This window comes from Bombus fervidus, chromosome 6, assembly GCF_041682495.2.
Source record: "Bombus fervidus isolate BK054 chromosome 6, iyBomFerv1, whole genome shotgun sequence".
Lineage (NCBI taxonomy): Eukaryota > Metazoa > Arthropoda > Insecta > Hymenoptera > Apidae > Bombus > Bombus fervidus.
Window position 1 is genome coordinate 10,106,539 of NC_091522.1, and position 26,789 is coordinate 10,133,327.

The 26,789-nt window shown below is 40.1% G+C and overlaps 1 protein-coding gene across 1 annotated transcript; it reads right to left on the minus strand.

The window, feature by feature from the left end:
* Window positions 1-1,587: 1,587 nt before the first annotated feature.
* LOC139987911 (uncharacterized) lies at window positions 1,588-25,964 on the minus strand. The gene is made up of 5 exons (XM_072004728.1): window positions 22,506-25,964; window positions 16,118-16,356; window positions 7,652-7,792; window positions 6,784-6,921; window positions 1,588-5,689 (listed from the first exon to the last, which is right to left on the minus strand). Exons 1-5 carry the CDS (start codon window positions 22,852-22,854, stop codon window positions 5,477-5,479), a joined length of 1,080 nt encoding a protein of 359 aa, XP_071860829.1. The 5' UTR covers window positions 22,855-25,964; the 3' UTR covers window positions 1,588-5,476.
* Between the last annotated feature and the right edge of the window lie 825 nt (window positions 25,965-26,789).

Sequence of the window (26,789 nt, forward strand, 5' to 3'; positions counted from 1 at the left end):
TCCAACCAAATATACGCAACGATACAGGAAGGAGGACTAACGATCTTAATGGCTAGGCAAAACATTGACACCTTGGCGGCGCTCGGGAAACCACCTGGGCGAGGACATAGAAGGGAAGGCGGGCAGGGATCGTCAAACAGACGGTCAGCACGAGTGAAGTGGAAATCCTTATGAGAAGGTAAGTTGGGAGAGCGATGACAACGAGCTAACAGCATGGGTAAACACGGCGGCTTGGGACAGAGCCGTGCCCGGGACGATGATCATGTACTTACGCGTTTCCTCTCAAACATCGAAGACGTAGACAGCACCGAACGCACAACGACTCGGCCATTGATCATGGGAAACGACCAGTCGTTCTTGCTCGACTAGCAAATTCAGCAACGGGATCGAGCGACGATCGATACGCACCGCTATGACAAGAAAATCGAAACCGAAGAACGTGTTACACGAAGCCACGCCAGAAATATAATAATTTCATTTTTCATATTTGTAGTTTCAGAACGTGAGTTTTCACGACGATTGGATCACGTACCACGTGTGATTCTTCAGCTTTCAATCTTGTCTCGGATCTTTCCTGAAGAAGGGAATCGAAATGTTCACGGAACGTTGGAACAAAGCGAAACGTACCGACTTCCTTCGTTTAATCGTCGTGGAAGTTTAGAATCTAAAACTCTATTTTTGTTAATTCTGGATTTTGTGTCATTTGAATAAAAAAGAAGTACTTCGATATGAAATAGTCGAGGAAGGAAAAAACCTGATTAGATTCAAAGGTGAAATGGGTGATAGGTTTACGATCTTTTGTAAGAAACGAATAACGTTATTTTGTCGTTGATGCTAGTTTGACGTAATTAAACAATGTCATTTATATTTTTTTAAATATTCAGGAAGTTTCAAAGTGAAACGAAAAGGTATCTAGCTTTAACGTGGAACTGGTTGACGACGAAATGTGACTTATCATTCTTTTCACCTGTGTCCTTAGTTCTTTTATGTCACATTCCTTTTAAGCCTCCAACCTTTTAAGAAGCCTTTTTCCGGTGCTGTAAATACCACGGAACGAAGTGATACCTCTTCATTACTGCTATCACTGGTTTCATTTATTCTTTGATTGTTATTCAAAATATTTCGGAAAGTAACTTTGTCCAATGGACGCGCTCGGTCATTGAATAAAAGTTTTATGGAATGCATCGCAATCATTGTATTTTTGTATTTCGTGTAATAACGTCCTGACAATACATCTGTGTTATTTCTATATCGATTACACCGAATCATTGTGAAGAAATATCGCTTTATAGAAAAAGATAAACATTGTATATTTATTACACAATTATTGTATATTATTAGGTATAATATTTTAATAAAATATATAACGTCCGAATAATAGAACGTTCGAATAACAAAGATTCTCATTATTCAATTACGAACGTGTAATTCTGGACATGTACAGAGAATAAAAGAAAATTTGGAACGAGAGAGTTGATGTTTTATCGAAAACCGCTAATTGTCAATAACTGTACTTTTATATTGTTTAATAGCAATTTAATTGATTTCGTGTTTCTTTCTTGTTCGATAAATATTAAAAATAATCAATTAAAATATAAATTAAAACTTTTATTTTCCACCTGATAAATATAATAAGAATACTGTCAAGAATACTGGAGTTCGCGCCAATAAATTACCATGCATTATAATAAAATATTCGATATTTGGATACACTGAACACTTAAAAAATAAAACATCTTATTATACTTTCTAATTTATCTCTCAAACGAAGGAAAATACGCAACAGGATTGGAAAGTATCGCCAAAGTGAAATGAAACGCAAGATATACCATGTTGAACTGTCTTTGGTTTAATATGATACAACAGAGCGGACGTTCTAGGGTAGGGGCTCGTGTACATATTACATATTCACATATATAATTATACTTTGCAGTTTCTATATCATCAAATCTGTTTATGTACAACATATACCAAGCGATCGATAATTATTTTACGCAAAATTTTATATCGCCCGTATCGATGACGTAGAATGTGCCCGTGAAACGCATCACTGAAACCTACTCTGATACTCTTTCAATCGTTTGAATCAACGATTTCATTTCATCCAATTCAATCCCATAGGAAAAATGAGCTTCCTTTTTCCTTCATTTTTTTAACAGACACGTTCCACGTATCTTTACACAAATGCACCGCGTCTAATGACAAAAGACGGAAAAAATTTGCCAAAGAAATAGCGTGCGCGCGGTGATTCGACGCGAAAATAAATTCGAATAAAAGATTGATCGAATTCGAATTCAAAGAGAAATAAAAAGACAGAATCCATATCGGCAATCGGTAGGATTATTTTTCTAATCGACGCTCGAACAGGCTGCGCTGCTGCTTTCTGATCAATACGTGCAATTGCCGAAGTCCTTCCTAGCGTTTACAAATCTGCGACCTCTTTTCTTCTCGAATGTCAAACGTGTCCGATTTTTAAATAGATTCGTATCCTACGGTGATTGGAACGATTCTAACTAAAATGGCAGTCTTCCTTATGTAAAAGAGAGAGAGAAAAAAAAAAGAAGAAAATGAAAAAGAAGCTAAAAAAAAATTATCGATATCGTCAAAGAATAAGTGACGATCTACTAAATAAAAAATATATAAAATAGCAGTGATAAAATGAAATGCGCATTCGAGATCGATTCGTGAGATCGATATTACCACACACATCGGCCTTTCTCTCCCTCTCTCATGTTGTTTTATATCAGCACGCATAAGCGCCTTCTTTTGATACATTCTCTTTTATCTTTCTTCCTTTTCCTCCCCTTCGACGAAATCAGAACTCGGAAAAATCAGTTAGTACAATTCGACGATGATAATAATTAGTCGTGTGAGCGACGTTCGATGATGCATATCACAGATACGATGATATCGGATTGAAGGCGCGTCTCGTATAACGTGCATCCGCGTACACTTTACAAAATCACACGAACAGTGCGACCAGTCGTGAACTTTCTGCACGCTTTATACTAACTATCTATGGTAAGCTTATAGGCCGCCAATGACATGAAAATTAAAAATAAATGTAAGCGGTCCTTTCTTTTGCGGAACGGAGCGCGCTTACCCGTATCCAAGCTTCGAATTGTAAGTACGAAAAGTCTGTGAAGTCGACCGTCTTCGAGCAAATGTCGAAGTGATACCTTACGCGACGCTTTCTTCTAGACAGGAAAGTGTATGGAATAAAAAGAGAAAGTGAAAGAGTAAAGTTTCAATAAAAATCGATGATAGTAAAAATAAACAAATTTTACGAGAGATTAAAATCCTAGTACAGAAGATAAAATGCAGTTGAATTAATGATAAAATTATAATACTTTCGAGTCATCGAAGATTACGTTTTGTTCAACCTACAACAGTCTCGGATATCGCTAGATCAAAAACGGAAGTGTCAGGCACTATATATATATGTATGTATATATATATAAAAAACAAAAAAAAAAAGTAAAGAAAAGAGAAATAAGGAAAAAAGAATAAAGAAGGAAAAGAAATTTTGTCGTAAAAGCTCACCCATTGAATCAATGCCGGATAAAATTGATTTAATATCAGTCGTTGAAAATAAATCATCACAACGGATAAAAAGAGCGGGAGGAACGGACGTTGCGGATCGTATGTATCGTTATGAAATTTTAAATGTTCATACCGTTGAAAGGTACGTCGAGCGAAGGGAGTTGCAGCAGCAGCGCGGCGCGTAACGTAAAATGGCGTCGGCCGCGTCGATGCGTTTCCTTCTTCCCCTAATGATACTATTAAAATTCTACTAATAATATTAATAATAATAATTAATAATAATAATATATATCCTTCTGTATCTTTCCTATACTCTAGGTAATTTTAAGCTCAACTAGACACTTTAAATACAGTTAATCAGACATGTAAAATCTTTACAAAAATAAAATAAATAATCTGAATAAATACGAATATAATAATATTACAGTTAGTCAATAAATTATTATATAGGATTAAGAGTGGGCGCGGATGGCTCGTCGAGAGATTTGTTTTCTTTCGTCGTCGATGATTCAATCGACGCCGTGCTGTACCTTTCTTCAGGGTTCGCGCGTGATATCACGCGGCATAGCACATACGCAGAAATTTCTCTTACTTCCTTCTCGCACGACACGCATAGTCTAAATTAAAGCGCGAATACTGTATTTTCTTGTATACTTATGTTATAATACCGTTGCGGTGCACAAGCTCGTTTAGACGGATTCCCTCTGAATCCTTTCCTCTCTCCCTGTCGGCTCAACTTCTTTCACGTCATGTTCGTGTCTTTTTCCTCAATGAATCCCTGAATGAAAATGACAGTGAAATATTTGTTGGTGCCGCTGCTTTGAAACTTTCGAAGCAACTCCCTTTTTAAAGGAGGATTATTCGAAAGATAAAACACATTGATACATTGTCCAAATGGACAGAATGATCATCGATGATTAGTGCTCAAGGAGAATAAGTTCGCTCGATTGTATAAACCTTTATATTTTAAATCCACGCCGATTAAATGCGAGATACCATAGAGCAAAATGTGAGTAAAATTACCTAGTAAAATTAGATACCGTTCTATCAAATAAAGAGAAAGAAATTTACGTCTAACGGTATAAAATATTAGAATGGATCATTAAGCCGATAAAATGCTAAACGTTATGAGTGATTTTCTAAAAATCGATCGATGCACACGAGTAATTTAAAAGCACAATGTCAAAGCAGCGATACCAAACGTGAAAGAACTGATAAATCAGAAGAAACTTAAGAGTACAACGCTTTGCTCGATGATGGAAATCTCAAGGAACGGTAAGATGTTGCACGGGACTGGTGTCTGTCATCTTCAGCGATCCTCTTCTATGTAATAATTATACTTTGGACATGGATTTTCACGCGTGATATATATGACGCGTACTAGGTGTAAGCGCGTACGAAATCGAGTAATATTCACACATGTTCGTGAACTACGGCGGCGAAAGCCAATGGGCTGCTCATCGTACGACTCTCTGTTTCTTGTTGTTCACACTATCTCCTTGGTTGTCTCACTGTGGAATCTCGGTGAGCATCAACGACGGGGCGGTGTATGTTATTGACGAGATTCGTGAACGATTTTCGTCGATTCTCTGTCTCAAAATCATGCTAGTCAACTTGATATAGATACACACGCACACTTTCGCGTTCCGACGATACGGTATATCTGTTGGTTTCACTGTGATGCAGCATCATTAGCTGATCTGTGGCCGACGGATAGGCCGATCGTCGCCATGGAGACACATCTCACTGGAACCGAGAAGGGTAGGTAGCCCCTGGGCTTGCTTGGCAGAGCATGCCTAGGTTCTTCCCCCGTTACCCACTTTCTTCTCCAACCTCATGACGAGAGTTGGCCATCCAGGTTGAACTGTTCCGGTTTCCTGAGATGGGCGAGTCGTCGCCTGGTAGCCCTTCTTCGGCTTCCGCCTTGCCATCCTCAGGACTGCAGACCGCGGAGTAAGTGCTCGAACACTTGCACCACGTATTCCAGCCCGTTCATGTAGTCCCGAAAGATTACCCAGTCGCGTAACCTGCGGAACGTCTCTGAAGATGCCAAGCCACGAATATCCGACTTCATGATGTCGCGTGACACGTCTGGCCGTGGAGATAGCTGCCGCTCCACCAATGCCACTTGCAGCTCGCAAAGCACCTGCAAATGTATATTTCCTAATGTTATGGTTCGTTCTGATGAACGTCGAAGTGCTTTTTATGTAGGAGACAAATGTTAATTGGACCGCGGATGCCGAAAATGATTTGCGCTTCTGTAAGAACAATCAGAGAATACTTTACCAATACTTTAAATATTTCGTACATTTTTGTGTAGTGCATACATTCTATATATTTCTGTATATTTAAACTTTCCGTAAGCGAGACAAATATTCGCAGACTATTAACTGAACATCTCCTTAGATTTGTAAATGAATAGATAGATGTTTACCAATCTAGTGGACGTATTCCATATAAATTCAGTGGAATTGATGTTTCGATTCGAACGAGCATGAAAACATTGAAATATGGAATGCAAGTAATGTTAAAGCGATATAGCTTAGATCTCTGATAAGTGAGTAATAAATTAATTACTGGTAAAAAGCTTGGCTAACAAATGGTCTTGCGTTGTAAGAGTAACAGAGACAGTCAACGAGAGGTGCGGTAATTTTGGCAGGAAAAATAAAACGCGCGCGGAAAAAATATATATTTTACATGGCGGCGATTTGACTCGTATCAGACTAATAAAGGATTGAACAGGTGTTTAAAGAATCGTAGTGTGTAATATTGATCATTAGTATGGATACATAATAATTCATAATCTATGTTGTATAATGTAACAAATGTATCAAAAAATATTCCAAGTATATAATGCTTTGTTCTCTCAATGTTAAATGGCTGGAAAAAGAACCGATAATAAGAAATCAGAGAAATCGAGTGGAAGTTGACTGGACAGAGCAGCGATCCAGATTGGTCGAACGGACGATAAAGCTATAAACTTTTTCATGAGGTTCGAGTGTTTAGTCGCGTAAGTTTTGCGTCAAACTCGTAAAAGCGAAGTATCTTTTTTATCGCGTTTGCGACAATAGAAGGTAACGTGATTCAGGCTAATAGCATTCAGTGAGATGGTACCATTGTGAAAGCTGTTCAGTAACTTGTTTTTTTTATCGGAAAAAATAAAGGGAACGGGAAATAAGATATCATAATTTAGACTAGTGTTCTCCAAGACAAAGTGTTTCAACGTAAATGTACACTCACCGTTCGCAGTGCAGTTTCGGTGGCCTTAAATTGCTTGCTAAACTGAAGATTTAGATCTTCTTGATCCCAAACTACCTGTTCTAGACCCACTGCAAACTTTTGCATGTATTCATACGTATCGATCAAGGCCGTATCAAGCTGTGAAAACAAGAAATCATTTTTTAATTTAAGTGCATCTCTGAAAAATAATTTGCAATTGAATTGATTCAAGAGAACAGCAAAAATGGACTGGTCTTAATATTCAACGAACTTTGTAACTAGCTATTAAAGGTGAACATAAAAGTATGTTCTTTGTTCGAAGTCAGAGACTTCGTTATATTATCTAGAATTTATTTGGAAAAAAATTAATTCCTCTACTGTATATAATTAATGCAGTTTATTGGAATAAATCGTTACTGTAAGCTCATATTCAGAGAAAAATGTGGTTTAGTCCACTTTTACTCTCAATGCTTTCACGAAAATTTGTTTAAATTCTATACTTAATTACGTCAGTTTTGCTACTCAATCTATGACAAAATTCCATAATGTCTAATAATACTTGATAGTTACACAACTATATCAGATATGATTATTAAAATATGTAATTTTTCTACTTAACACATGTAAATGAAAAATAATGTATAAAGCTAGGAGATTATATTAGCATAGAATGCATTAGCAGAACCAATTTCATAAAGACGATAAATGTAAATCAAGTACTAGATCTTTAGTGCATGATGACTTGATTAATTGAATATTAAATAACAAGTCATTCGAAATTAAACGTTTCGTTAATTACTGTCTTTATTTCTGCTACTCACATTCTGTTAATGAAGAAAAAAAGAAGTAAACAAGGAAGAAAAAAGAAGAAACTGCTATCTATACATACTTCTAATTTGTCTAGAAATTCTTGCTCCAGCTGTTCTCCTAGTTGCTTGGGAATTTGCTGTTTCCCGGGAAGCCAATCGTAATGACTGTTTCTAAACGACGAGTGTAGATCGGCGAATTCGATGTTGAACGTTTCTCTAGCCTGTAAAATCACGAAAAAAAATTGCACGTGTGATTAAAATGATGCTTGTCTAGAAAAATGACATATTTTAAAATAATGTTCAAATTATAAAAAGACATTATATATCGAGGTGTGGTTGAAAATATCGTACAATCTGAGAGCAGGTGATTCGTTATATAAAAATAAATCAAATTCTCTCCAGAATCTTCAACCACAACCCATATAATAACTAATAATTAAATTTCACCCGTCGTCTTTCCCCCGGTTGAAAACGTATAAAAAGTAAAAAAAAAAAAAGCTTAAAAAATGTCCGAATCTACTCTTCCATAATAAATCGTGTCCGACAGTATTCATTCTACTTACAAAGTCGTCGTATTAGATTTACTAGATCGTAACTACCTCAGCTGCGTTGTTTTGATGCCTTTTTGTACCTTTCAAAAAAAAATTACGCATATTAGCTGAACATTATCTGTTTTCCTTATGAAACAACACGTGACGAATGACATCAAACTTAACTTGCATAGACTTTATTACTCGTTTATATTCAAAGTCGATAATTTATCGATTAGGAAAAAGGAAAACACACAAAAAGAGCGGAGTATGCAGCAGCATCGACGATGAAAGATCGTACACAGAGCAACAAAGTTCTTAACGAAGAACGTACATTTTTCTTCGCGTTAACTGTTATGCGACGTGCAAATACCCTATATTCGTGCGTCAAAGGTACCAATGATCGGCCATGAAACACCAAATGTCTTTATTGTGAAAGTTAACGCGATCGCGTCGTATCCAAACTGGTTCATATATATGCAAAATTTTCGCACTGCACCTTCATTATGGGAGCAGTATGGTTCAATAACAGGTTAGCGAGTTTAGTCACCGATTAAACAGGGAGCAGCGCCTCGTTCACGAGCACAACCTCTCTCGATATCCCTCGTTCCTGGTACGATGGGAACGTGGACAAGCCATGCTGACGGATGAGTAAGCGCATCGCGAGTCCCCATGCGAACGGTGCACGCGCCCGCCTCGAGCTACGTCGTTCACTTTTTGGGAATACCAAGGTGGCTCAGCTTGTGTAAAAGCTAGATCGTTACCAAGAAATTACTTGGAAGCTCAGGCGCCAGGCTAGTCCCGCTAATTGCGTTACCCAAGTACAGGTTCCATCGGTCTGAACGTTATGAATCACGAACCATGCGAACGAGTATGTACTTACAGAGTCGAGTAACGAGCTGAAAGGAAGGGAGAAGCCCTCGCGCGTATCGTGTCACGACTTCGGGATGCTCCATTACAGCCTACGTTCCGCGAAACTTTAAGCGCCGCATACCCAATATAAAAGGATCTAACGCGATCACAAGGTCGCACCGGCACGCGTCCAAACGCCTCATTTCGCGCGAAAATTCTCGTTTCATGGTACAGTACGGATACAGGTCAATTACTCGGAATTAAAATCGCTCCGAACTTTTAACATTTTTTAGTTGTTCATTTCTTACGTGAACGAGTGGTTAATAATAACATTTGCTAATCACTCGGGTATTATATATATACATATTATATTAAATTGTTGAGAAAATTCGTAGCAGATGAATATACTCTGTTATCGTGTCTAATTATTAGTAATCGGTATTGTAATCAGGAAGGTGAAATATGTGCAGGTGTGATCCTAATTCAATGGCCAAGGATTGTAGGACTCGTTCGATGACCCAGCCGAGATTGTGCAAGGAAGTTGACTTTAGCCAAAGGAAGTCGAAACTGCGATAGAAAAGTAACCTGATATTTTGATCGATGTAACAACATTGACGTTCATATAGGCAACTGGATATCAATGTTTGTATCGATTCACTCGAATTTTGCAAGACGAGACGCTACGCGGAGGCAGATTTGAAAAATCCTTCTAATCTATGTAGAGATATTTCATTAATTATATGCTGGTATTGAATGTTAATATTTCTCTTCTGTAAATGACAGGAATTTTCATTCGTTGCCTTCGTATTTTATTTCTATAATCTTGAAACATAAATTGTAAATACGGTAATCTCGTAATGGCTTCATTGAGAGTTTTGACTTTGGTATGCCATTGTATCACGATAAATAATCAAACCCGTCGATTGAATCGCTTAGTGATTACACTATAAATGCTTTCACGTTGAAACTACTATTTTAAATAGATTTAAAAAAATCGATCTGTCTCAAGCTGAAATAAGCACTTATTGTATCATCGAATGTGTCTTCGACCTCGCATCTCGGACCAGCTGGCCCGCACAAAGATAACGTAGTTATCCAGGCTCTTATCTGGCCCAGGAATGGAAATAATCATCATGCGATACTACTCTCACGAGCTGCAGACTGCGATAATACTTTGACAAGCAAACAACTAGAGAACTATGCGGCAACCTGAGAACTATGAGGCTGCCAGGAATAATTTCGATAAATTTTTTATTAATAAAACGAACCAACAGTTAGTAAATCGGAGATTAATCAGCCAATAAGAAGTAAGAAGTAAGTCGAAATGCATTTCTATTTTCGTAACTTGCAGAGTTTGAAACATATATGGATTGAATGAAATGTCGGGCTGAAAATCCTAGTAGTATAAGTCAACATTTTGGGAATTTAAATTTCCTCGCGTAAATACTTCGACTATTAAAATTAAACTTAAAAACAATTAAGTTGTAATTTCGTTCTTTCTCGTGACTCGAGAAACTATACTGAACTTTTAGAATAACGAACGCAGAACTCTACTTGATGAAAAGTAGCAGAGCACTGACTTACACCACTACGATTGTGACCCTCCAAATATCTTGAAACGTACAGTAGTTCATGACAGTATTTGACCAATGACCACAGAAATGTTAACATTATGTATACGTGTTGTGTAGAATATTTTGAAATTTTATTAACGCTGTAACACGCTAATGAAATTTCAAAATGTTTCGTATGTAACACATATACCTAATACATTCATAGATGTTCGCGAGCCACTGTACCTAAGATTTAAATTTGAAGTGTATCGCGGAAAGACAAAAACAGGAATAGAAAACGGCAGAAAATCGAAAGATGAAACGAACCACTCGGTGAGTCGAATGCTCACACAACAGTGTGAGCCTGTTGTATTTAAAGTTAGTCGTTCTCTTCGATCGGTAATCGATCCTTTTCCACGCCCAAATCATTACGAAACCCTTCGAGAGGACACAGATACCTTTCAAAATAGAGACTTTGTATTGGAAACATTAAACACGATGATTAAAACCGAACGGTCATTGATTGCGTCACGAACTATTATTATCACCAAGCGTGTATAACATTGACTGTCCAGGGAACCCATCAATACGCGGAGGGGCTTCATGAACAGGCACCGAAATGGGTAATTAAATAATTTTATGATTATTTTACGCGAACGGTTCCCGCGTATAACGAACGGTATAATAAATACACGTTAAAACGTATTCTTACAAGTTCGTTTCTGAATTGATCTTTCCGCTTCATCCCGAATTGAAGTGTTCAAATGATCTACTGGAATTCCATCGGCACGTTTTATGGCTTATTTCTACCGATGCTCGTTAGTTAAACACGAATCTCTCATTTTTATTATATTTTCATGATTGTGATCGAACAAAGTGTCTCTACTTAATTGAGAATCAAACGCTCTGGCAAATTTGAACCAAAAATCGAGACATATACCTGTATCGATCTAATCCCATAATTATCTGCAACGAATAGTTGACGCTTCATGAAATTTATAGAAACTTTTCAGATTGTCGCTAGTGATACGTATTTCAATCGCTTTAAGGTCTGAACAGCAAACAGCCATTTTCAATTATTAATCCTTTCTCTATACTAATTGATGTTAACTATTATTTTTATTATTAATATCTACTAACTGCATATGATTATTTGAGATAAGATCAGAGGTCAAAATTGGACTAAAGAGTTTCGTTCGATATTTTATAAATTTGCGATAATTCAACTGTGTCGAAATACTTATAGTCAACAGTATATACAGCTGCAAGCCACAGGAACTAAAGAAGTTATAAAAAAAGGTGGTGTTTTATCGATTTCGAAACCGAACGGATCGCGAATATCCGCAGGTCAGGTGAAATGCGTGGGTTTCTCGTATTGTTGCTTGTTGGAAGGCGGTCACGAAATGGTTTTAGCGAGCGAACGAATAGGAAAGGGAGAAGAAACGACGAAGAATGAAAGGAATTGTCGCTAACAACCACTGGCGGCGAGCAAATCTGAGACGCGGGTCTTTTGTGCCTCGTAAAAGTCTCCTCGGCCACACCGAGGCACGAATAATCGTAAAACCGGGCTGAAAACTGACAGGAAGTAGGCTGGCGAGAGTAGGTATGGTCTCTGTGGTACTCCCGAGGACCCGTCAAAATCAATTAGCCTCTCAGTCTTTCTTCTAGCGCGGCTTCACCGCTCCACCGCTTATTAGAAGTTATAAAATTTCGGTGCGACGGCCTCGAACCGATCGAATGGCTCGCTCTGTGCTCGCGACTCCACGAGACACAAAGGGAATGCTTCACGCGAATGAAAATCTTTTCAATTTCAAACTTTCCCGCTCGATTAATTCTACTTTCGCTTCAGAATATTTCTAGATCTACGAATTTTTAGAAGTTTTCTGGGAAAAGGTCTCGTAAGACGATCTGGTGAATCGAATAAATTCTCTTGGAAGTTCTGAGTCTAGTTTTTTCATTCTTCCTACGATTCTCGCAAATTTTGATATTCCAATCTTGCTCAAACGAAAAGTATCTTTAACATTTCAGGAGAACGTTTAATTTGAAATTGCGCATATCACTAAGACTTGTTTCGTATTTTGTTCAAACTGAAGATATTTTTTAACCTTAGGTAAAATTATAATTGAGTCGAAAACGACTGAAAGAACGTGGCGGAGTTCGTATTGGCTACGTTCGAATCGATAATTATTAGGCTACGGACCTTTATGCATTTATGGCACATATGAACGTGCAAAGATAATAAAAAAACACTCAAAGTATGATACTCGTAGTAATATTTTGTAGGTAAAACGATTCTCTACCTACATATTTGAAAAATATGTCAGCATTAAATGAAACCGTACGGATCGACATCCAGCCAACCGAGTAGCAGAAAATACGTGTCGTAGTGCGTACTGAATGTATCGAGGTGAGTAAATGCACTGGCGGGTTGTATATCCGGTCTGCGCTTTAGTATGCAGGCAGAGTGCCGGTGTGGTGTATAGATGCCCCATCCTTGGCGGGGAGGGGCAGCTTCCGATTCTGATTTATTGGAATCCTCCGCTTCCGATATTTTATCCGATTCCTTCACGTACCGACGCGCATATACGCGACTCGTAGACGTCGGACTTCCTATCTACGAAGAACAGAATATCGGATATGTAATCACCCATACTTGCTCACGAACGTCTTACAAGGACGTGTCACACAAATCTATGTTTACCCGAAAGTATGGTTTTTCGCTTGTTCATTTTTTCCATTAATAGATATTCGATGCGATAAAAATCGAAATAATTATGATAAAATTACTTGTGGTAAAATAATATAATAATAATTAAAACGACTTGTGATGAAATAATTAAAAATACAAACATTTGGAAGCGTGCAATCGAATACCAAGAAATCTCCTATACTACTTAATAGCCAGCGGTTCACCTAAACCTAATACGCGACTATTTCTAATATTTTTAAGCGTGATAAATTTTAACGAAAGTCACTTATATCGATTAAAATATCTGATATAAATATGTAGCAAGGTTCGCGCACAAAGGTTTCGCGGATCGAAACTGTATCGCAAAACACACCACGTGTGCATGCGAGAGCGATCAGTCTCACGAACTTCCTTGCTTCTCGGTATCCCTTGCTAATCTACCTTTTTCCTACGCTCTACAGAGTGTCTGTCGACGTCTAAACGATAACGAGGTGGACGGTGACGTCACTGGACCACCAGACAGTACGTCGCCTAGAATCGGTATCAGCACGAGCGTCCTTAGAGGCCCCCTGCCGAAGCTTCGATTGGCTCTGAGAAAGTTGGATAAATGTCGAGGAGAACGAAGATAATTCTGTCTTGGTAGAACACGTTTCTTCCTAAATGGCACAACCTGCTGTTCAAAGCCGTTCGTTTTCCCAAGAAGGGCCAGAATAAGACAGAGAACGAAGGAGGGGAAGGAGGAGAAGAAGGAGAAAGAGAAAGATCGTTAGCGAACCAAACGATATCGGATTATGCGCTGACTTAGAAAACATCGGTATCGAGTATCGCGGAACGATGATGTAACGGTGACTTTGGTGGAACCACAGGGCGGAACGAGCCCTATACGTACGAAGAGACACACAAATACCCTTTATGGTCGCACGCGATGAATGCTAATTCTCGCGGTCGTACACTCGCCTCGTGTAGGCAAATATTAGCGGCATAAGCATAGGAATCGGACCTTTCGTCGTTTAGTAATGGACATTCGGTACCAATCGCGCGTTGAATGCTCCTCCAACTGTGTTATAAAACTCGCATTCCATTATAGATTTATAGTTTTGCTGCCAGTGACTTACCAGTGATTATCATTTCGCTCGACGCACTAACAATCTCGCTAAGTATCTATTAGAAGTAATATTTTGAGTACGCGGTGTAATCGATATTTTAATTCACGCCACAGTCGCTCAGTGTATGATATGAAGAAACAGGAAGCGCATGTAGAATGGTCAAGGATGAGTCAGGTGAGTCTAAGAATTTGGCGGGCGCGTAAGGACGCGTAGTTATAGAGACCCGGAATCGTGTCGACACGTGTGCACGGTGTATAACTAGGGGGACGAGCTTAATCTATCCTAAAAAACGAGAGTAAAGTTTCGCGTGTGTAACCGTACCTTCGATCCTGCGGTTTCCACGTCTCTTCTTTCGGATCGTTTCAGAAGAGAAACCTTGAGCAACGAGAGGCCGAACCCGGTCCGTGATTTATTGTCCTTGGTTAGAGATAATAAGGCACGATCGGGCTGGGAAGATTCTTTCGAAACGAAGGATCTCCGTGCGCGGTCGCACGAATCTATTTTTTTTCCCCAAAGATCGCTTACATGTTTGATGATATTCGCAAAAAAAAAAAAAAAAAAAAAAAAATAACATGGCCGAGAGCTACCTGCCGGTACACAATACCGTGACAAACAGCGACAATGATCGTTATATCGGATATGCGACTGAAATCGAACAGTTTTTCTCCCGTTCGAACAATTTTATTTCCGGCGATTATAACTCTGTATTTCCAATGTGCAATTACGAGCAATAAAAATTACGCGTAATACTGGCAATAAGAGAAACGGGGTAATTTTATCCCGACCACTTTCCAATCCATCCTGCAAGAAAACCAATGTTCGAATGTTCGAATACACGGCGGAATCGACGACTGTCACCGTCTAATTACGTAACAAGAGCAGGCTATTTTTTAAAATAACGACGGTGATTAAAATTTAGTGAGAATATAAGCAAGTGAACAACGAAAAGAATTACATATTTCATCGAAATCGTTTATCTGATAGTTGCAAGATTAAAATAAGAGAGAGTTTGCTTTTCCACTTTGCCAAACGAGCATCGTTTATATATTTAGTAATTACTTTTTATCTGCTTTCAAGTCGATGAATTAAGAATAAGGAAAACGTAATCGGCAAATGTAGATAATAACTAAGATAGCAAAGAATCATGCTAGAAGAATATAATTCTTGAACAAATTCGAGAATAATATTCTCCAAGGAGTGAAAATAGATCGTTAACGATGAAACAATTTATAGAATATTAGAGAATAAATAATCCTCGAGTTATTTCTAAGATTTCGTTTTCATTTACACCTATGGCACGCTCCACTTTCATTTTCTCCGTATATGTATTATATGGTTTAATGTATTTGCTTTTCCTCAGATGATAGACATTTTATAATACTAAAATTCACTAGTATAAGATATTTATGAAGGAAAACAAAGCGGCGTAATATCAAATTCGAAAGCATATTCTCGAGCGGCTACAAAAGACGATTCGTAAGTCCGAGATCTCTTTCGAAGGTCTGTGCGACTCTACGATCAACGTCCGTACGACCGGAAGTACTGCCATAACTGCCTTCCGCTCGATGTCCCCTTTCCCCGTCCGATCCTCACCAGAAGTCACGTCAGTAATTATTGAACCATTGATGAACTTAATCTTCGTCTCTGATCGGCGATACCGCGCGCGAGTTGGATCGCACCGAAGATATCCCGAAAAATATTCGAAGCATTTCGAAAATGTTTCTCCGAGGGGAACGACGACGAGTATACACGCGCGCGCGCGCGCGTGCTAAATGAAAGAGAAAAGAAAGAAGATGAACAAGCAATCTGTACTCACGTAATCATCACGAAAAAGTTCCGCGTGCATCAGTGCTGTTTTCGCTTGAAGGACAACTTGTTGCAGAAGCTGCGAGTCTGTAAGCTGCACCACGTCCAAATCACCGGTAAAATCTTCGGCAGCGAGGCCACAAGGATTCACCCATTTCGGGGGAGAGTTATGTCGTCTACCCTCGAGGGTCATCGTCGGAGCGCTGTGTACCGAGACCACGAGCAGGGTCACCAAAAGACTACCTAACCCTGAAAGTGAAATTGAACAACGAAATGATTACATGATCAACGCGATATAAGATTTCTATGAAATAACTATCTTATCGGTCGCTTTTCAGCGATATATTTCGATCGGTAAAGAAAGTAATCGTCCAACTGTGGTCTTAGAGTTGGTTTAAAGGATTACCTAGTAGCCAGTTAAATGTTGAGAGTCTTCGTATATATGGCGACACAAAGTACATCAGAATCGAATAGAATGAAAACGTCGAAAAAGCAGTTGGGTTAATTTCGTTGGTATCGGTGGCTTATTTCGGTTCCATTGCTCTTATTTCCAATTCATGGATAACTGCCGCGGTACGTTATTAACGGAATTGTCCATGTATTAAGAAGATAAGAACCAGCTCACTGGTTGGTAGTAATCAACGATTTGACGTGAGACTCTTGGGGAGGATGCCCTCGAGAGAAATCATCCTGGAGCTTCCGGCTTGTTTCTTCTACCTTCCCCCCACCCTTCGATGCTGTCTTCGTCGATAGTAAGCGCCTAAATGGTAGATTTCGATCGAGGCCGTCTTATGATCATCCGGCAGTTTCGGGATCACCGCTCGTCGAATTACATCCACGCGAATTCGTCGTCGCATTATTTCACGAGTTACGACCCTTGATGAGGGGCCTGGGATCACGTGCACCGCTACGACGACAAACCATCAGCAGTCGCGTACGCATTCGGAGGATGTATAACCACCGCAGTCTACCGCGTACGAGTTCTCTTCCTTCGTTTAAATATCGTCGTCTTTCTTTCCCGACGCTGACGAGTATGTACGCTTCAAGCGAATACCTTTATATTTGATTTGTAACGCTAGAATCGTTCCGATATCCGCATATAAACGCCGCCGATCTGTCTAAACAGCGTTATTTGCCAACGAAGTATCAAAGTCCGGTCAACCGTGATACATTAAAATACACCGATCAAATATTATGATAGATCGCCGAGAATATCAACGCAGAGGATTTTTGTCGTTTGTCAAGTTCAACCGTTTCGCTCGACGTTCTATCATTTGCAGTTTCAATTTGTCGCTTGCTCGTTACCTGCCAATTAGCACGATTTCGATGCATCACCGATGCGATTACTTTTCATTCGCGGCGATATTCGCGAATACGCTAAAGACTAGCCGCGAATGAATTGGAAAAACTATCGGCCGGTGTGTAACGGTCGTATCAAGGACTAGAAAATGTAGGTATGTTGTGCGATCGTACGGGCGCTAACGAATTTAATTTTAATGTGCAGCTACGCGTGATGCAACGCGCATGACGGACGCGTTCTCGAGTCGCAAGGAGAAAAATAAGCGGACGAAGAAAGAGAAAGAAGGATACAGCGAAAAGGAGGGAACGAGGAGGAGGGCAGGGAGACACCTCGGACACTTAACGCATATTAATAAGCGGCTCTTAAGTGCGTTTCGCGTCTTAGTGAGAGAGTAATTTGCCGCGGGGAAGTTTGCGCCCTGAAGTAACCATGAAATCCGTGTCGTCGTGTGCACCGTGTCTAACGGTGATATCCTTTCTTCCTACTACATACCTAACATAATCCTCGAATCTCCTTTCGGATGTTAAAAGCCTCGATTCACATGAACAACGACGGACTCATTCTCGATAATTCGATGGACAGATACGTGTGACAAGAAATTAGAAGACACACGTGTTAACTCTAATCGGACAGATTGGATTGGAATTCCCTGGAAGATAGATACATAGGTCACAAATCACGTATTCGCAAACAGCAGCAAGTTTCGATGGAAATCACGTGAATTTGTTTATACGTGCAGTTGCACCGAACTCGATGATAAACACACGCGCATGTTCTTCAGACAATTTCTTTCTGCGTTACGATGCATTTTGAATTGCGACGTATTTTGAATTACGCCGTTATACGAATGCAATACGGCAGAAAACGCCACGCGCGAATGTTTTTACGCGTTTCGGTGAATTTCAGCGGCAAAACAGCCTCGAAACAGTCAAGTCAGCAGAACAGCGATTAAGACGGTTAAACGGCGCAATTAGGATCTTTGCAGCAGCGTGGAAACGATATCGTCGAGTCTACAATTTTCAGTTAAAACATGCCCAAAGAAATGTGTACATACTTTGGAAAAAGAGTCTGTTGAATAATGCGGCAAGTATTTTTACCGTACAGAAGTTCCCATCGTCGAGGTAAATGATCTCAGCGTCTACGATTATATTTCCTTACTTGTCGCTCGTATACGCATCGTGTACTTTCTCCAGTTTCTTTAATTGCGCCGCGTTTTTACACCGCTGAAAGTTAATTGCCATACGATATGTCCTCCGTGCCGGCCAAATTTGTCCGGAAAGGGAATTACGATGATATGTGCTCTTTCGAGCAAGATCGCATTCTTAAGCCGTAAGAAACTCAAAGAGCCACCTGTGGCTCGTAACGTGCAACCTTGCCAGCTGGAATGCATCATCCGATATGCTTCGTTCACAAACTCAGTATGTACAATGTACATATCTCGGCTATCTCGGAGATAAATATTATTTATTTCTTATGTAGGCAACCAAAAATTGGTGCGTGTTAACATTTCATAAGGAATAATTTCCCTTCTAATTTTTTTAAATCAATTTACGTTATTAAATTCATGTAGCAATTATAAGAAGGAATTTCAATAATTTGATCGATGTCTTCTTTATTGCTATTTCTTCCTTCATCTAGATCCTACAATTTAATGAAACTTTGAAAATATCAAAGTATCTTATAACGATATGACAAAATCTTTACTTCAAATTATAGAAATTCGTTTTGTACGCTCGATTAGTATGACGGACTTGAGTTTATAATCCTAATACGGTTTTCGTAATTTAACGAGACACTAATTTACTTCATTTACGTTTTCTCGATAACGTTGCATTTACGTAACTTTTACATATTATTTCTTTACTTACTTCTTAATGAGTTAAATGAAACTTTTAAACGAACTTCTAGACGAGTGACGAATGAACCGGTCTAGTGTTCTTCATCGAATCGCGCGATTTACCGCGGATATTCGGTAGGCGGTCATCTAACGGTCGACGCTCGCATCTTTTGTACTTTCGCCCCGTGTGGCCTGGACGATGTAGACGGTACAGCTAGGACCTACCTCAACGACGACGCTCGGCGACGGCGTTCCAACGAAATTCCTGAGAACCCGCGGTTGCGTGGAAAAAAGTAAGGCGCGCAAAGCCGGTGGACACCGGTGCAAGCGCATCTCTGCTGTTGGTCGGCAAGAAGATGGTGAAAAATGCGGTAATGACGCACTGTCCTCGCATTGCTCGCGACAATTATACCCCATTACGCCCGTCCCGCCACCCCCTTATCAACCTGATCGTGTTCGTGCCCGGACCGAAGCGCGTTGCGGTAGGTCGCGATGCGCGCCAAGTATACCTATACGTTCGCCGATTTATTACACGCCCTTTTCCGACTATTCTTGTTCCTTGTTTGCCATTTCTCACTTCAACATACTTTGACACCGAACAAATTTCGAAATCAGGGCTGATCACTTGGTCCTGATCAATAGAATCTTGTTCCATACACGCTGAATATCTTCAGCTCTTATTTTAGTCGAACGTAACCTTCTAGTCGACGAAGATGAAGTAACTCGTACATTGAAAATGTCTCTACGTTTTTTCAAATGAACTCTTTACGTAGAAAGAAATCGTTCTGTCTTTAGTCTTGGTATGATAGGTATTCGTTTCAGAAATATTATCAAATACGGAAAAATCTTGCTTCTCCAAACTGCTATACGTAATAGACGTTGTTCGAATAATCGAATGTAACTTCTTACGAGAGTTTGAGAATAAATCTCATAGTTTCATTATGCAAATACACGATTAAAAAAAATCCAAAATGAAGGAAAAATAATCTTTGCAACACTTTCCTTTATTTCTCGATTTATGGAATTAATCAGGCTGATTTCTAAACGATTCGATTATTGGTATGAACAGAAATAAAAGCTTCCAAAGGGAAACGTAACAATTTCTTTCAGTTTGTGTTCTAATTTTCCCGTTTTCCTTATAATTCTCAAGTTTTCTATTAACTAATGATCTATATTAATCAGCCTTTCGATAATCGAGGTTCTACCGTAATATATATACTATCGACAAGGATTTTACCGTTTAGTCATCTTCGTTAAATTTGTCATTTCTCGTGTAATAATACCTGTGCTCAAAAAATATACCGGTTAACGAGTGGAATTGCGTATAGAATGGCGCATTATTCAATTTCGTATAGCTTTAGGGAACTGTTGCACGGAACACGGCAGTAACATGACGCATGAAAATTTTACGAACCGGCGCGCGGCATCAGTCAGGACTCTCCGTAGACTCGCGAGTGTTCAACAGGTGGGTGTGTCGAGCGCGTACGCCGCTCTTCGAATCGATGTCACATTTCTCACCGATTTCGCATCAAATTTGTCATCGTGCTTAGTTATATCGCGCTCCATTCTACGTAATTCATCGTTAGAGAACAGTTGTAAATGGAAAAGAATACAATTAATATATGCAATCAGATGAATTTCGATGGAAACAACGAGCAAAGAAGAATCGATAAGAAGGACCGTTACAAGGAGAATGACTAATGCGTTCATCGACTTGTTCAATAGTGACGTCAAACCGCGAGAGAGAATGTCAGTAGGGACAAAGGATCAAGAAAAGAAGAAAACATTATATGATCACGTTTACGTGGTAACTGCTACGTTGAAGTTTCAGAACGCGTGTATTATCTCCCACTTTTATGATGCATCTCAAAAGTCGAATTCTGTGACGCGTATCGATATCACATTAACTGTCGTTAACGTCGAGTCGAAGCACACTGCAACAGGTGATCCTTGTACGAACAGAATCTCCTGCAACAGTCTTTTCTCCGTGTTACGGTCAGCTTGGAGAATATCGGAAATAGTAAGAACAAGGTACGTTTGTATTCGTTTTATCATGGTGAACGCGTCCTGTTAGCGTTGAATGGATAAAAGTAAAAGCGTCGAATAAACGAAGAAGATTTCAGACCCCGGGAAAGATGCTGAACGATCATTACGTAAGAAAGTATTGATTTTACGTGAGTCAGCGTCAGGTGTGTTGATGTACATTGCACATTGAACGGACAGAGACATAGAGCGTTAATAAATGACACCTATATAACAATACATGTTTTTTTGCCAACTGTTATTTGTTGTACGTTGACTAGTGTCTACGAGGTGCAATTCAATAGATGAAAGATAAAAAAATATATGTAAATTTAGTCGATACTAGGCTCATAAGTGCACTAGTAGTCATTTATTAGCTGATTCACTTCATAAAGTAATTAACCGATTTGTTTTAATAAATATCAAAGAATAGAGTTTCTAGTGTTATTCTTGAGATAACTGATTAAAGAGCGAAAGAAAAGTTAAAAATATCGTATCAATTACACGTATGATGAGTAAACTGATTTATCTGTTAAGGACGACGACCGCTATACGAGCTGTTAGAGTTATTAATGTAAGAAATATGTAAATTAGTTGTGGAAACGAACGTAGAATATCTCAAAGTGTACAGATTTAGAGTACACGTTGCAGCTGGAAAAAGGACGTAATCTTTACTTTGACAACAAACATTTGGTCAAGATATAAAAAAAAAAATAAAAAAATAAAAATAGTCCAATCTAGAGCATAATGTAAGATTTCTTGACTAATTGCTTGATATTCGCCCTTTGACCGTGACCACAAATTTTGTCAGAAATGATTTGAAGTATCGCAGTGAGACATTTCTTGACGAATTAGTTATGAATATCTGGTGAAAATTCTTCTTTTGCTTCCCTGCCATGAAATGAAACGTAGGTCGGGATTTTCGTCAATGTCAAATCGTTCTACAAAACTTATTCATGACCAAAAATTGCCATCTGTCCCAACAGATCGCCTTAAACATTGCGCGTGAATAAAATAGAAAAGAATCGTGCTTGTAAAAAACATTAGCGCTCAAAGTTGCATTTTGACGCGGCAAATACGTTAGTTTCGATAAATTTTTAGACCAATATAACATATCATGTTGCCAATTATGCAAAGAAAAAAGAAAAACATATAGAAAGAACAGTTACCGCGCAAATTTTCTTGGCAATCGTTGGTATCGAAACATCATCGTGTTCAGTAGTAAGTAGTTGGACTTACTCAGCCACGTGGTCGCAGTGACGGATGCGTTGTATCTCGATCGTATCCCTCGATCGTCGTAAAAAGCAGGTACAGGGCACGAATCACACGATAAGTGTCTCTTTGTTTGATCGTTTCTTTTTATTCTCGGAGCGACATCCGCTGCGTAACATGGATTCTTATCCAAAATAGGTTTGTACCATTTACTGGACATTGTCATGTTGTTGGACGCAGTAGTGTTGTTTAGACCGTTCGACGAGGTACGATGGTCAAGAACTCTGTGCGATGTGGTCCTTTGGTCACGAACTAGAATGGCCTCCATTGTCATTTGTCGATCGTAAGCGATCGTCGTATCCTCCTCAACTGTCATATTCGCATAGCACTTGATCACTCTCGTCGCACGCAGGCACTCGCGGTGGCGCGTGGCAGCCAAGGAGCAAGCGAGACGTATCTATCCTCGCGTGTCGCAGCACCGATGTATACCGTACTGGCTGCGTGAAGGCGCGGGTCAGTGGTACCCTGTCATCGAGCGTGTATTTACGTAGTTGACAGATACGAGTCGCATGGAGAATGCACTGTTATTATAATAGATAGCGTCTGTTTTCTACGATGCGGTATCGTTGAGAAAGCAAATAACGAGTTGTTAGAAGACAGGACCCTGATTTAGCCCACGCTCTTGGCTAAATCATAGGAGTTGCCGATGGTTCGGGTTATCGGGTGGAACGTGTGATCACACTTGAAAAACTGTCCGCACAGAATCACAAGCCGTTTGGCACTGGTCCCGACACACGCGATGCACTGATTCTTATACGAGGGGGGAAGGGGGTTATGAGAGCTGTCTCAGAAGATGGTAGGAGGAGGGGAGCGGTAGGTGCTTAAGAATGTGGCGGGGAGGTTCGCGTGGAAAGGAAAAAGAATCAGCGGCTCGGTACACCGTTAAGGGTGGTTCGTGTGGTAGCGGTGGTAACAGCGGAGATGCTTTCTTTTCTTTCGTTTAGCGTCCCTATTCTCGGTTTTTCCCAGTTGCCTCTTGTTCGTGGGTGATTATCCCTTTCACCGGCTGTCTTCGTTTGATCTCGTGTCTTGGAGATCTTCTTGGACGTTCTCAACCCTCTTTTTGGCGATACCTTCTTAGTTGCACGCCAGTGGGGTAAGGTCGTACCATACCGAATGTCAGGAGGTGACTGAGGTCTTCGTCGCCCTCGTCTGGCTGACTGTATCGAGTGTATCACCTCTCGCCTCTGTCCGAGTTAACCACGGCGCAGAGAAGGTAGGTAGGTAGGTAGGTATAGAAACAGAGAAGGAGAAGCCAGCTATAGGCAGGCGAGCGAGCAGAGGCAGGCTGTTCGTTCGTCGTTATAGTAGGAGTGAACCTGCGTAAGGGAATGGAAGTGGAAGGTGGACTTCTGTCTGTCTGCCTTGCTTGTCGGTAGGTCGTTTCTCTTGTCCGTTCCTTCTCTATCTATTGTATTCTCTTTCGTTCTCTTTCCTCTTTTCCTTCTTCTTCCTCGACCGACGCGACGTCGTTCTTTTCCTCTTTTATCTCGTGCGGCCTGAGTGTATGACTATCAGTGTATGGTAGTGGCCACTCGGTCGACCGGTGCCTATATACGATTGTATAAAGGCACCGAAGCACGTGGCCCACACCCCGCTTTCGGTCAATCCTAAGTACCCCCACTATAATCCTTGCCCTTCCTTGATCACTCGCTTTCTCGTTTCTTTCTCTCTCCTTCTCCCCTCCCCCCCTTCCTCGTCTCTCTCGCACTCCTCTCTCATTACTTCTTGCTTCTTTTCTATTCTTCTTTCTTCCCCCGGCCTTCTTTTCCTTTTGCTCCTCCGCCTCCGCCGCGCTCTACCGCCTCCTGCCTCCGATCGCATCCCTCCCCTTTACTTCACGCTCACCACTACCGCCTCTCCCACCACGTGACACTCGTGGGTCAGGACTCCACGACTCATTCATAACTCCCCGCGAGCGACCAACTATCCCCACTAAACACCTTCCATCGGTTTACCCCCACTTTTCACATCGTAGGAGCCGGGCATCTAAACGAACCGATCTCGTCTTCGCCTCACGATCAGCTCGCTGGAAGCTCGATGCTACACCGGCACGTTCCGCGGCTCCTCTAACCGCGCCACTCACAGGTGCACCGTGATACCATCTGCCACAGATCATTGGACATCGTCCTTCAAACGGATGCTGCATTTTTATTTTCCTCCTTTCCAACAAACAAATGGTTCTTCTACAGATCCGAAACCCGTAAGATTATCGTTAATTTCCCATATTTAACACTCTTTATATACTGCTCTTTATAGTCTCTTAGACGTAAATATGAAATCTTTGCTTTTTTCATTTCAATGTTTCGTCAGATTGATTTCTCCGTTAGTTTGAACCTACTCCTTCCTTATTACGTAACTGTTGCATTACGCGAAAGAAAGTAGATAGACCGAATCTTCCTTCTCCTCCCGTTTGTCAGCATGTTAACGAACGATTGTAAATTTCGCCGAGCGTGCAAACGTCTAAAAGGCAGAGGTAGTTACGCGGTTTTACATCCTACGCCTGGTTGATCCTCAGGACAGACATCGGTGGTATGTCGTCTAGAGAAGGCTAGGTCCTCACAGCTGCAAGAACGTTCCGTCGTTGGCACGCGAGCGCTTTTTCCGTACTCGGAACAGAAGACACGTCGTTAGTTGGTTCGTTTCCTCCATAAGAATCAGCGGTGCATTAATGTTTTTATAAATAAATCCGTTTCTGAGAGCAAGTTTTCCGTGGCAGGGGGCATCCCACAGGTGAACGTGTGCGTCATTAGCTGTGTTGTACGCGTGATTCTGTTAATTATCGTGGTCGTTGGTAATCCAAGGCATGTCGCCACCGTGTCGAGACTTTTGCATGTAGCATCCATTACGCAAAGACGAACGTTCGGCCTCTCGAACATGCAATTAATAAGCGAGAACCGTGGCTCGTGACTTTTGACTACGTCAGAGTAAGCGTACTCGTGTGTAAGTGTGTACGCGGTTATGCACGGTAAGCATGTTTCCGTAGACATAACACGGTGGAACAACGCTAATAATAGAGAAGATGACGATAATAGTAATAATTACAGCATCTCGATGCCCGCGCAACAACATGGATTAATTGCCGTTGAGATTCTGATGATAACGAACGTATCGAGCAAAATGTTCGATGAACATGGCAATGACAATGAGCGCTTTACGTCGATTCTTTTAGCGGAGTATCTTACCCTCTCGCTAGACGCGTTAAAACCAACTTATCATAACTGAATGACTCATTTGCATAGTTATACTTCTGCTTATCTATTATTAACGTGTTCTATGTATGAACGTTCGTGATAATACAGGTTTTTCTTGATTCAGCCTTCTCAAAGGAATTCGTAATCGATCATCACTCATCTCGTCGCTATATCGAAGCCAGAATGCAATAGATGTTTCACACATTTATAGGTATTATAATAGCAACATTGTCGAGATTTCTACATGCGTTTTTATCTGTTAACCGAGTAATTTATCAATCAAAAACTTCTATAATTATTGAATGTTAACAGAGAGATATTAATTCCAGCTTTTACAAATACAAATACATGAAATGATAAAAAAACATTTCCGTAGATAAGAAGATGATTATAACCAAAAAATTATTATTAGAATTTGTAAGTCTAGTGTCTTTAAGGTATCAAAGAAACGATAATATCTAGTTTGCGACTTTATCTACGATTTATCTAATATCCTCTTTCTCTTTCTTTCTACGCGGACGCTCTGTTTCGTTTCACATGTTTGAGAACATAATTGTTATCGATGTGGATGTCGTTAAATCTCAGATCAATTAGTTGCATGTTCACCTAACCGTGTACTCATCTCGCGTGTGCGATCGGCCCACCTCGATAATAAACCTTCCCCTTCTGAAAGTTACCCTGTGTCCTCTTTTTCCTCTCACTTGAAATCAGTGATCACGTTTCCTTTCACCGAGTCTTCCCTTACTCGTATCTCGTAATCGTAATTCTGCGTGAAACCCCCATTAGATCGAAGGGAGGGACGAGCAACAGCTTCGTTAGTGACGAACGCTACTATTTCCGAAAAGGAGCGAACGATCTTTCTCGGTAGGACAAAAGCGTATAGGTCAAAAAACAATGACATCTATTTCCCAGATTTTTTTCCGGAAGCTTTTCATACGTCATATTTTTCAGTAATGAGTTAGTAAATTCGTGTTAATTGTGTGATTTTGATAAGTCATTGTGTAATCGGTATCTAAGTATCTAGAATTTCATATGGGACAGTGATCCTTTTATTTAC

What these genes read in the sequence shown, in the direction of transcription:
- LOC139987911 (XM_072004728.1), bottom strand. Translation starts at nt 22,854, where the DNA reads ATGACAGTTGAGGAGGATACGACGATCGCTTACGATCGACAAATGACA. An exon ending in AACTTTTTCGTGATGATTAC is followed by an intron (nt 7,793 to 16,117) that starts GTGAGTACAGAT and finishes GTGATTTTACAG; the next exon opens with GCTAGAGAAACGTTCAACAT. An exon ending in CCGAAACTGCACTGCGAACG is followed by an intron (nt 5,690 to 6,783) that starts GTGAGTGTACAT and finishes ATACATTTGCAG; the next exon opens with GTGCTTTGCGAGCTGCAAGT.